The 12,025-nt window shown below is 34.4% G+C and overlaps 2 protein-coding genes across 5 annotated transcripts; both read left to right on the top strand.

The window, feature by feature from the left end:
* The first annotated feature begins 1,468 nt into the window (after nt 1-1,468).
* On the top strand, nt 1,469-6,573 carry LOC112728940 (uncharacterized). Of its 4 annotated transcripts, none has more exons than XM_025779298.3 (15): nt 1,469-1,625; nt 2,266-2,406; nt 2,542-2,852; nt 2,985-3,077; nt 3,167-3,257; nt 3,411-3,477; nt 3,600-3,681; nt 3,849-4,020; nt 4,116-4,214; nt 4,466-4,534; nt 4,860-4,998; nt 5,337-5,535; nt 5,686-5,795; nt 5,882-5,918; nt 6,144-6,573. In XM_025779298.3, exons 3-15 carry the CDS (start codon nt 2,693-2,695, stop codon nt 6,299-6,301), a joined length of 1,476 nt encoding a protein of 491 aa, XP_025635083.1. In that variant the 5' UTR covers nt 1,469-1,625; nt 2,266-2,406; nt 2,542-2,692; the 3' UTR covers nt 6,302-6,573. The 4 variants fall into 4 exon arrangements, with proteins under 4 accessions (XP_025635083.1, XP_025635079.1, XP_025635081.1 ...); XM_025779294.3 differs by having other exon boundaries at nt 1,474-1,625; nt 2,534-2,852; XM_025779296.3 differs by having other exon boundaries at nt 1,474-1,625; nt 2,534-2,852; nt 5,689-5,795.
* A 774-nt stretch (nt 6,574-7,347) lies between these two features.
* Nucleotides 7,348-11,976, top strand: LOC112728941 (pentatricopeptide repeat-containing protein At2g22410, mitochondrial-like). The gene is made up of 6 exons (XM_025779299.3): nt 7,348-7,644; nt 8,353-8,492; nt 8,808-8,895; nt 9,082-9,148; nt 9,254-9,314; nt 9,934-11,976. The coding sequence occupies exon 6, from the start codon at nt 9,973-9,975 to the stop codon at nt 11,908-11,910; it is 1,938 nt and encodes a 645-aa protein (XP_025635084.1). The 5' UTR covers nt 7,348-7,644; nt 8,353-8,492; nt 8,808-8,895; nt 9,082-9,148; nt 9,254-9,314; nt 9,934-9,972; the 3' UTR covers nt 11,911-11,976.
* The last annotated feature ends 49 nt before the right edge of the window (nt 11,977-12,025 follow it).

Genomic DNA, 12,025 nt, shown 5'->3' on the forward strand with positions numbered 1-12,025 from the left:
AAAAAATATACGTAATTGAATGCATGTATAAAACTGATTTACGCTAACAATACATCAAAATAAAATTTTATAAAATATATAAAAGTTACTTATACCATATATATACATGCGCATGCCAGATTTGTTACTATCCAATAATAATGCATGTTGTGTTTTAAATCTTGTATTTTTTTAGTAAGAAAAAGGTTTTAAAAAAATGGGGTCTGTGATTTAGAATGTTGAATAGTGTGACACATCTTTCTAATAAAAAAAAAAAAGTTTAGAGAATTCAAAATTACAACTTATTTTGTGAATATATAATAAAACTTTTATCTAATTTTCTTTTTCATTGGGTTGATCTTAGTCTTCATTGTTTAACATGAATAATATATATGTATAGTTTCTTCATTCTCATACAGTTTGGTACTTTAGAATTTAGATTATGGTCACAACTTAATTATCATGCTGCATTTCCTATTTCCACGTTTCTTTGTTGCAATAATTAAGTAACTTGCCGTGAAAGGTAATTTTGTTTTTAATTTTTCCTTGACGAAGAGGTTCTAGTATTGGGGTAATAAAAAAGAATTTTATGGATTAATTTTCGATATTTTTGGATAAAATCTTAACATGTTGTTATCAATGGTGGTGTGGTGATTAATGATTATCTCGAATATCATTTTCAAGAAAGTGGAAGAATCATAGATTAATGAATTCAACATTTAATGAACTTTTTCAAGGAATATGGGATTTATTTTTCGAGTAGATATGTGTCTTTATTCTGTTAAAAAATGGCAAAGTGTAAGGAGATTATTTAGTTAATTTTAAAGAAAAAATGTGTCAAAAACAATATCTAGCTACCATTCATGATTTGCTTTTTAACAGTTTGGTGTACTGATAATTTTCTTTCAAGTATATTTTTTCTTCAGGTGACTTTTCTTTCAAGTATTTTGATTCTATAGCATGTGCGTTTTTGTTTTATTTAATAGTAAACTAATAATAACTAATTTAGTCAAAACTACAATCATCCATCACAAATTTCATAATGATGATTTTAATTTTTTTTCATATATACTCGGACTCTAACTTTAATGTATAACATATATATAAATATTTATATTCACAAATTATAAATGCATAACAATCTTTTTATTAGTTATATAATCATTTTTTATATCAATTATTAAAGTTTTAAAATTTAATAAGCCTTACACTTTTAAAACATAAAAATCAGTTATAGCTTTGTTAAAACATAATAGTATTATAATAAAGATAACTTTTTTAGTGATAAATTTTTATTCTATTAAATTTTATATTATCTTGAGAAATATATCCTATAATAATAATAATAATAATAATAATAATAATAATAATAATAAATAGGTTATACAATATAAGATGATATTTTTTTGTCATAATAAAATGATAATTTAATAATATTATAACCTTATTTTGTGTGTATTAGCTTACTAAACTACGACCCAATAAAATTGGGCCATATAAAATTGGGCTTTCAGCCCATAACTGAAAATCTTTATCCAAATTACCATAATTGCCACTACCACAACAAAGTCGCCATTCACCTGAGCCTCCATCGCCACCTCCCTCAGCTCCGCCGTGCACCACCATAACGTAACCCCAATTCACAGGTACATCAAACATATTAGCTTCTTCTGTTTTCTATTATACGCTTACATACGTATATACATACATACATACATATATACGTATTCATAGAAAAGCTTTCAGATAGATATGCATCATGCACCATACGGTTGTGTGTACTGTATCGTTGCTTAATAATGGAGTCCATGCTCTGCAACTAACTAACTAACTAACTAACTGAGCTGAATCGGTTGAATTACATGCCTTTTATTTCCCCCTGCATTTAGAATGAGATGATTAGGTACAACATTTTTTTCTCTATTTATGTTAAATGCTGCAACTTTACCTTCAAATGGATTCAAAGAAAGTAGAATAATTGCAAGTTTAAGGAATAGGATCGTCAAGAGCAAAATGTTCCATTATACACTGATTTCTGGTTTTTATAAAAAGAAAAATAAATAAATAAAATTGGAGATTGGAATTTTTGTTGATTTTTCATCTTCAAATATTTTGTTATAACAAGTTTCTTAGTTTTTGGAAGCTATCTATTTCATGTCATTCTAGTAAATTTTCCGCTTGAGCTATAGTTCATTGGCCTTATTAGTTGTTAGTGATATCGAAAATCAGGTATTAGATGTGTTTAGAAACTTAATAGCTCGTGTATTTCTCATGCTACGAGTATAGAAGTTAATGGGAGTGATCAAGGATGGCACAATCTCTGGGGTTCTTCCCGACACACGAGGATTTTTGGTGCACTATCCTGGTTATCCATCATCCGTTTCTCGAGCTTTAGATACTCTTGGTGGAATTCAAGGCATCCTTAAGGTACCAAGATAAGTTCATTTTGTTCATGCCGATTATGTTGCTCTTCGTATTCAAAGGACTAATTTGTCAATGAGTTTTGGTTTATGTGAACTTTTACTTCTGTTATGGCCTGAACTGAATTTTTTAGGCTCGCAGTTCAGAATCAAACAAACTGGAGCTCCATTTTCGCCCTGAAGACCCATATTCGCATCCTACATTTGGGGAACTTCAGCCCTCCAACAATTTTCTTCTCAAAATATCTAAGAGAAAACCACATGATACTCATGATGCCAAAGATGATAACAGCATGTCCAGAAATAGAACGGAAAATGGGATTCAAGAAAACCAACCAGAAAGCGACCAAATGGCTACCAATAATAAAGCTGAGGACTGTACATCTGCAAATGAAGAGGGCAATCTTTGTGCTGATATTGTTTCTCATTTTCCTAAAGCATATTGTTTTAATGGTTAGACATTTATAGTTGTTTTTGTTTGGGATGTTTTACTTTCCATGCCAAGAACTTAGTGGATTTATTAGCCTTAAACAACCCGTGAAGCAAATTACTTGGCTTCTATTGTTGCATTTCAAAATTATGAAGGAATGGCAGACTATCAACATGTAGTTCCTGTTCATGCGGATGTTGCCAGGAGGAAAAAGAGAAACTGGGCAGAAGTAGAAGAGCCAGATTTTGGTGAATATCTTAATATTCTGTCACTTCAACCTAATTTTTTTAAATGTCTCTTTTACCATGTCAAATGGTTTGTCTCTATTCTATAATAGATAAGGGAGGTCTCATGGATGTGGATCATGAGGATGTTATGATCATAGCTCCTCCTCTTTTTTCTCCAAAAGATATGCCAAAAGATCTAGTGTAAGTTTCTCTGATATTCTAGTTTTAAATCATCACTTGTGCCTAAGAGAACGAAAAACTCAAGGATCAGCATAACAGCATTGATGATTCACTAGTTATCTTTGCACAGTTGGACTAGTATTTTCATTTTGCTTTAACTCTATTTGATTTCAGCTTGAAACCACCTGCCATATTGAGTTCAAAACTAGGACAAGAGGAAGTTGTACCAAATCATGTCGAGGTAAATTTAATCTGAGTTAATTTTTTAATAAGGATCTAAGCATAGATTTCAATCCTTTTGGTATACTAGAATATAAGAGCGACCGTTGATATGTATTTCTACAATGCTACATGATAATACAGATCCATAGCAGCAAAAATTACTCACCGCCATGTGTGCAGATGGACATGGAGCAAGTCCTTGCACTTGATTTTGACATTAAAGATATCCTTTTCTTTTGGGTTTGGAGGAAATTTTGGTTAAACCCTGTTAATACTTCTGAGTTCTGACTCTTTTTAATGATTTCGAAACAAGAGAACAAGAACATATTCTAGAGACATATTGTGATAAAAATGTACTTTAGTGTTTCTGGTTTTACTTAGCTTGCTTACAGATTCCTAAGATAGTTAATTGGGAGGAATATGTACCACAAGGTTCGGATCAGCGGGAATCACAAATGGCTGTATCTAGATTGTTTGATGAACGGCCTATATGGTCCAAAAATTCTCTTACTGAACGCTTGCTTGATTTCGGCTTAAGATTTACACATAGCAAGCTTAGAAGGTGACTTGCCCAAAATCTAGTCATTGGCTTTTTAATTTGCAGCAATTGAAATGTTAGATACTTGTGCAGTAACCTTTTATTCTTTATTCTTGTAGGCTTTTGTCTAGAATTTCCTACTACTTTTCCAATGGACCATTTCTAAGGTTCTGGATCAAGAAAGGATATGATCCACGCAAAGATCCTGATTCTCGCATGTATGACTTACTCCTTATTTGTAAATTTCTTAGTATATTTGTCTGTAGCTATTATTTAGGAGTTCTTTTCAGCATCAGAATCTTATCTGGGACAGGATTGTTTTTTATATAAATATTAATAGTTTATACTTTTCTCCAGGGTTTTGAGAATGCAAAATCTTCATCATGTCAATTAGTCCTTATAGGTTTTTGTTATGTATATATATATATTGGATCTGATCTTTGTTGACTATGTGTTTTTGAATCGGCAGTTATCAAAGGATTGAATATCGAATTCCAATCCCATTACGAAGTCACTTTCATGCTCAACTAGCCAATAGGTATGTTCCTTCATTTTATCTCTTGCTTTACAAAGCAACGTTGTTAATGGAAACTTGGAAGCACACCATTCATGTGTATGAATGTGAATGAGGAAACTGAAAATAACAATGTAGATAAACATATGCAACAGAATGCAGGTACGAATGAAGAAGATATTGTACAAAATTCTTTACAATTTCAACTAAATTTATATGCATCCTAAAACTGGATTTTTTCATGTACCTTGATATAATAACATTTGATTTTGGTGGCTGTCACTATTTATGATTAGTATATTGTTCTTTGTGCTGTTTTCTCATTTCTTAAGGCATTTGTTTTATTTAGGCTAAAACCTAGATGGGAAGATATATGCACCTTTCGAGCATTCCCTTACAAGCTGCAGACATCTTTACAGTTATTCGAGCTTGTTGATGATTATATTCAATCAGAAATAAATAAGCCTCCATCACAGGCATCTTGCACTGTAAGTTTTGTGAACCTTTATTGAATATCTCAACTAAGATATGTAAGTTAGCAAAGTACTCTACTCTGCTCTTCATTCCCTAGCATGAGGTAGAGTTCTATGTTTACTATGGATGATATGGACTTTGTCCTTTTTTCTTCCTCCTTCCTCTTTGATTGAATGAGCAAATAGGTCGCTGTTTTACTCCATAAAATTTTCTTCTATTCTGAAATTTTGTGCATATTGAGTTGCTGTAATTTATGCCACACAAATCCAGTATACAAAATTACCTTAATTTTATCTTCCATGCATGAAGTTTTGTTGAAAGATATTCCATTAACTATCGTAGTATTTTGTAGTTTGCAACGGGGTGGTTGTCACAGCACATGCTAAATTGTATTAGAGAACGTCTTACGGTGCGGTTCCTACCAGTATTCCCTAAGCCTGGCACCGAGAATTTACTCAGAGTTGCCACTCTAAGGTTTGAAAAATTGAAGAGGGAATGCAGTAGGAATGCCTTGAAGCTAAAAGGAGAGGAAGCGCACAAAGCTAATTTAGGTTATTCACCTCTTTTTCGTTATTCTTTTTGCTGATATTGATTCAGTACAGTAATGGAGTTGACAAATTATTGCCACTATACAGAAAAACAAATTTAGTATGTTTTCAATTGACCGATTCTTGATAATTTTCTTTTTAATCTGGATCAAGTAGAGACGGAAGAAAATGATGAACCTGAGAATGTTGAAGAGGATGAAGAGGAGGCAGCCGGGGGTAATAATAGCGAAGAGGAATTGGATGCTGATGAAGAACTTGATATGGTAACTCTTGTCTCTGTTTTCTTTCCCCTGCCGTGAAAGATTATATTCGCAATGCTATATTTATTTACCTCTCTTATTTGGTGTAGGATGGAGATAGTGAAATGCTTGTGCCGCCTCATTCTTGTATCCTTTTCTATTGGAACACTATATTTTACTGTTAAGTTTAAGGATTGAATCCTTATTATTGCTTTCAAGTTTCATGAAAATGTTATTCTAGACTAGAAAATGCCTCTTGTGAATAATATTTTCCTTTAGTATAGTGCAAAAATCTGATAAAACCACATAGGGATTATTCTTCAGTATCATTCAAAGATCTGGAGGGTCTTTGAATTCCTTTACAATCTTCAGATCTCAACATGGAAAATATTTCAAGGACTCATTTACAGGATCTTTTCGGTAGCTTTCCCTTCAATGAGGTTGATAACAACAGGGCGCAAGAAAATGATATTGACGATGAATATCAAATATACGAGGAAGACAGCGAAGGCGATTACTCTGATGAATGAGTGCTCAAAATTCAGATTTTTTTAGATACACACTTAGCTAGATCTTTTCTTTGAATTGTGATTTATCTATATTGTTAACTTTGTTGCTGAAAATTTTGCTGTTTCGAGGAGCATCAATGTTTGTTGAGTTACAATTTAAGGTCAATATTTATCCTCAAATTGTTGAATAAAAGAAACTAAATTAGATTTATAGGAAAAACAATGACAAGTTTGTATAAACTAGCGTAGTTATGTTTGATTTGATGGAAAGTGATTGAATATGTTTGAATTTATTATTGATGAGAAGTGATGGAATGGAGATAAATGAAAGGAAATGACATTAGCTTGGATTATTTAAAATTACATTAAATTTATTTTATTCAAATTTTTTTTCTTTCATTCCAATTTTAGCTCTAAAATAAACAAGAAAATTTGGTGTTGAGTAGTTTTCAGTGATAATCCAGACAAAAACATAGCCTTGATACTAATAAATATATCTAATGCATCATTTCGTTTGTCCCCATTTTACGTATTGATTTGTTTGCATTCATTGATGTTATTGTCAGTTGGTAGTTGAAGAATTTGTTTGCATGTAACCAAGTGACCCATATCTTACATATTTGTTTGCCATTATTTAGCAGAGCTAAAATCATCCAAACTTAGGCTCATTTTTTTTGGATATGAGAAGCATGTGTGTTGTGTATTATTGTGGAAAATGTGGATGCTAGACATGGATATGGGAACAACTTTTTCTGAAACAGGGACGAAGGTAATTGGACAGTCCGTGGAAGAAGAATTTTAAATTTTGGTGAAGGTAATCGGACCTTCCAATTTGTGTACTCAAAAATCGGACCGTCCGATTTTGGCTCCTGACACCACAGTTGCGTAAAGCACCTATACACTCCATATCTGTGTTCTACACCATTCTCCCTCCCACGTCTAAATTAAAAAGTGCCAAACTTACCCATAAAATGGTCAAATAAGTTCCACTGTTCTAAAATTTTTGGGTACATAGAACTTTTTGTCTTTTGATACACTATAAAATAGGTTAATAAAAAATATCTACTAGAAGAATGAAACTATCATATCAGAATACTTAATTTTTTTCATAAACATAGTAGTTAAAATATGTAACTGTAAAATAGTTAAATCTAACAAAATTGTAGCTGTAAGCTGAGGGTGTCAGTTTTTGAGAAGGTGGTGGAAACAAGTGTTCGTTAATGTTGTTAATGTTGTTATCCTATTAATATTTCGCTCAAGTTCTGGAATCTTCCGAAGGATCCTTCCTTTTCCCTAAGAATAATAATAACTCCAAACACTGTCTTGTTCCTCTGAGATGCAGCTTTCTGCACCAACAACAACAGGTCTCTCTCGATCCTTTCGTTTCCGTTTTATTCTTCTTTTTCAGTTTCGTTTTGCTCTCTTCACTGCTAAGGTTTTACTCTCTGACCAAAACGGCGTCGTTTTTTCGGAGCTTAACTGCACTAAAAAATATCACACTTCACTGTTCAGTTGGTTGTTAGTTAGTTAGTTAGTTTATTCTGTTTTATTCGGTTATTGTTCAGTGTGTTAGCGAAGTTGTGAACTAGGAACTCCATTTGATTTTGAGGATAAGGATTATTTTTGTTGGTTGTCTATCTCTCAGCCCGACAGACTAAGGACTAATTCGTCTTGGATCTGAATTTCATTTAAGGGTCTGTCGTTGGCCATGTATAAGGCGGGATTCGTAACCTGACACTTGTTTAAGCGGACGAGTGAGCTGACCACTAACCAACCCAAGTTGGTTTAGGATAAGGATTATAATGCATTTAATTGCGTTTGGTGCAATTTTATTTAAGAATTCATCCAAAAAAGAAAAGTGAGTTCAGCTGGGAAGCTGAAAATTTTGAGTGTGATGCATTGTAACCGAAGGAGCTTGAAGCATAGAGTGAGATGCATGTTGAGTTACATATTGCCCTGCATTTTCTATTGCATAAAGTCAAAGCTGTCTTGAATTTTGAGCATTGGTGGTTGGTGAAGGGTTTCTTCCTCACTGAGTGCTTTATTTATATCTATCTATCATTTGCCTGCAGATTAGTGGTTTAAAAGGCATGGTTGACTGCTTCATAGAAGATGGAGAACAATGGTAGCAATTCAAATTCCCATCAGAATCACACTGAAAATAGTTCAGCTGATGCAAGCAAAGAGAAGAAAGATATTTTTGTAAACCATGGTATTTTTGTCCTTGCTTCCAATTCTGGTTCTAATTCAAGATCTTCCTATTTGTTTTAGGTTTCGAGTATGAGATTAATGTATATTGTCTTTACTCTATGTTTGTTAGTTTAGTTTATATTGAATGTCATATTGAGAACTGTATCCTTGATTCAAAACAGCAAACTAAGAAATATATATTTGTTAGTAAATTATATGTAAGAAAATGGATTTTTTATAATTGATCTCTAATTAACAACTATTGTGATACTCATTTTAGTGTCCTCTATTAAATGCCATCATTGTTTACCTCAAGTATATTTATGTTTTCATGCAGCTGAGATAGCTTGGCATCAAATGAGGAAGGAATGGGTTGGTAATCAGTCTAAAAAATTGCAGAGATCACTGAAAGATTCAATTATGAGGTATATCGATACTTCCGGTGCCAAAAAACTTATTTAATTAAGTTTATATTTTTTTGCCCTCCTAGTATTAGATCAAATATGAAGTCTTCTCTATTTGGGAAGAAAGGTAGTTTCATAAGATTAGATTTGTTTTACAATTTTTGTTTACATGCTTACCCTAATGTTATGGAGAAATCCTTTTTACAGCTTGACAACTAGTTATGAGGATATGCTTTTATCTACAGAAGCTTTTCCACTGCCAATTCCATTAGCTGTAAGTCCTTTCAGATCAGATGCTTCTCCCTTACTCTTCAAAACATGGGTACAAGTTATATGAAGTGTATGTATTAATCATTAATGGGTTATGCTACTTATGCAGGATATGGTGGATTTTCTTGTGGACTTTTGGCATGATGGGGGTCTCTATGATTAGATGACAGGTAATTTTATTATAAATTTCAAGTTAAGAATGTTGCGCACGGTTTTGTTTGTGCAGATTGAAGCTGAGGGAAACACATTACAGATTGATGGACAAAACCATAGCATGATTGATTCTCTTGGCAGCACAGACAAGCTTTATTTAGATTAGTTGTTGCTATTAAGCATTTATCTGCCTAACTATAATTTTGTACAAGTTCGGATTCTTCTTAATATTCAGTGACCAATCTCTATGTTTTAATGGGATGTGAAACCAAAAGTAGCTGTTTAATATAAGTTGTTGGAAAAGTCTAGGAGCCAGCAACTTTGTTAAATTCTGGCCAGCATGTAACCAGCAAAGAAAAGTGAGTCATCAGATGAAATCTCACACCATTAAAATCATCATTGATGGCTATTTGATGACTACAAATCACAAAAGTTGTTGCCCCCTAGCATTGCTCGTTGTTGTTTATTCAAATTCTGCATATGATAGGTTTGATTGATGCACCAATCACGTTAAAAATGGTTGATAACACGCATCTCTTAACTAAGCGAATCTCTCAAATAAATGAACATAAAAACAAAATGTTGCCTATGTAAACTTTATATTTTAACACATTCATATTTTCATTGTTGAGTTAGATGTTTGCGAATGCTGGTAAGAATTGAAGAGGCATTTGTATGAACATGAAGAGGCAGCTATTAACAAACCAATCCCTCAAAATAAAAGCCTTGTTATCATCATGCAAAACCATGCAACAAGGACTCCAAATCCATGCTTACGTTATCCTCAATGGCTGCCACCACGACATTCTTGTCCAAACATCACTCATCTCTTTCTTTGCTTCCTTAAACTCCTCGAGCTCGTTGCACCATTGTCGCCTTGTCTTCTCCCAAGTTACCACCCCGGACACCTTTCTATGGAATGCCATGGTCAAAGCTCACTCTTATAGCCACACCCCACAATACACCATCACTTTCTACAGGTCAATGCTCAATGCTCCTGCTTCCCCTGATAGCTTCACTTACCCTTTTGTGATCAAGTCGTGTGCGCGTCTGTTGAGTCCCAAACTTGGTTTCCAGGTTCAATGCCATGTAATGAAAAATGGGTGTGTTTCGGATATCTTTGTTGTGAATGCTTTGCTACATATGTATTGTGTTTTGCAAGAAACCCCTTATGCGTGCAGGGTGTTTGATGAAAGTCCTGTGAGAGATATTGTTTCATACAACACAATGATGAGTGGATTTGTGCAGGCGGGTCGCGTAGGATGTGTGTTTCGGGTTTTCAAGGAGATGGGGGTTTTCGGAATTGAGGTTGATGAGTACACAATTGTTGCTTTGCTTTCTGTTTGTAATTTGTTGGAAGATTTCAAAATAGGGAAGCAGGTGCATTGCTTGGCATGCAAGAAAATGTGTTCCAATGATGTGGTGATGAATGCACTGGTTGATATGTATGCGAGATGTGGGTGCTTGGATATGGCTGAGAGAGTTATGAAGAGTGGGGTGAGGAGCGGTAATAGTGTTGTTGCGGCTTGGACATCCGTGGTGAGTGCCTATGCACGCCGTGGCGAGGTTGAGGTTGCTAGAAGATTGTTCAACCAAATGGATGATCGAGATTTGGTTTCTTGGACAGCAATGATCAATGGCTACTCTAATGCTGGGTATTTCCAAGAGGCATTGGATCTATTTGTGCAGTTGGAGGATTTGGGATTAAAACCAGATGTGGTTGCTGTGGTTGCTGCTCTTTCTGCGTGTGCGCGACTAGGTGCACTTGATATGGGAAGAAGAATCCACTGCCGTTATGCTGCCAAGAATTGGCCCGATTCTCAAGACGGGGGATTCATTGCTGCTGTTGTTGATATGTATGCCAAGTGTGGAAGCATAGACACTGCATTGGATATATTCAACAAAACAAGTGATAGTTTGAAAACTACTTTGCTCTATAATTCCATTATCTCTGGTCTTGCTCATCATGGCCATGGTGAATATGCTTTAACTTTGTTCAAAGAAATGAAGTTATTGGGTCTAAAACCAGATGAGGTCACATTTGTAGCACTTTTGTGTGCTTTTGGCCATAATGGTCTAGTTGATGATGGCTTGAACCTCTTTGAATCCATGCTGAGTGTTTATGGTATCAACCCTCAAATGGAGCATTATGGCTGTATGGTTGATCTTCTTGGAAGAGCTGGTCATTTGAACGAAGCGTATGGTTTAATTTCGAACATGCCTTTCAAGGCCAATGCTGTGATTTGGAGAGCATTCTTAAGTGCTTGCAAGTTACATGGAGATGTGGAGTTGGCAAAAATTGCAGGACAAGAGCTTCTTAAGATGGAGCATGATCATGGCGCAGGTTATGTGATGCTGTCGAACATGCTAGCCGACGCAGCGCAGCATGAAGAAGCTGCAAGTGTGAGAAAAGAAATTGATGAAGTTGGAATTCAGAAACCACCTGGCTGGAGCTATGTAGAAATGAATGAAGGTCTTCACAAGTTTGTGGCAGGTGACAAGTCTCATCCAGAAGCTAAAGCCACCGAGTTGATGCTTAGGGATATCAACATGGGCCTAAAATCTTTTGGGCAGGTCATAAATGTATCAAAAATGGTGTTTGATATAGATTAACATTTTGAGGAACAGATGGATTGTTACCCTCTTCTTTGACATTATATGAAAAGGTTAATTCGGTTATTGGTTGAGCTTCATGAAACACTCATCAGATTCTGCAAACTAACATAGC

Source organism: Arachis hypogaea, chromosome 12, assembly GCF_003086295.3.
Source record: "Arachis hypogaea cultivar Tifrunner chromosome 12, arahy.Tifrunner.gnm2.J5K5, whole genome shotgun sequence".
Lineage (NCBI taxonomy): Eukaryota > Viridiplantae > Streptophyta > Magnoliopsida > Fabales > Fabaceae > Arachis > Arachis hypogaea.

Coding starts and splice junctions, on each gene's coding strand:
- LOC112728941 (XM_025779299.3), top strand. CDS start 9,973: ATGAACATGAAGAGGCAGCTATTAACAAACCAATCCCTCAAAATAAAA.
- LOC112728940 (XM_025779294.3), top strand. CDS start 2,272: ATGGGAGTGATCAAGGATGGCACAATCTCTGGGGTTCTTCCCGACACA. Junction 3,258..3,410: donor GATATGCCAAAAGATCTAGT/GTAAGTTTCTCT, acceptor ATTTGATTTCAG/CTTGAAACCACCTGCCATAT. Junction 4,215..4,465: donor AAAGATCCTGATTCTCGCAT/GTATGACTTACT, acceptor TTGAATCGGCAG/TTATCAAAGGATTGAATATC.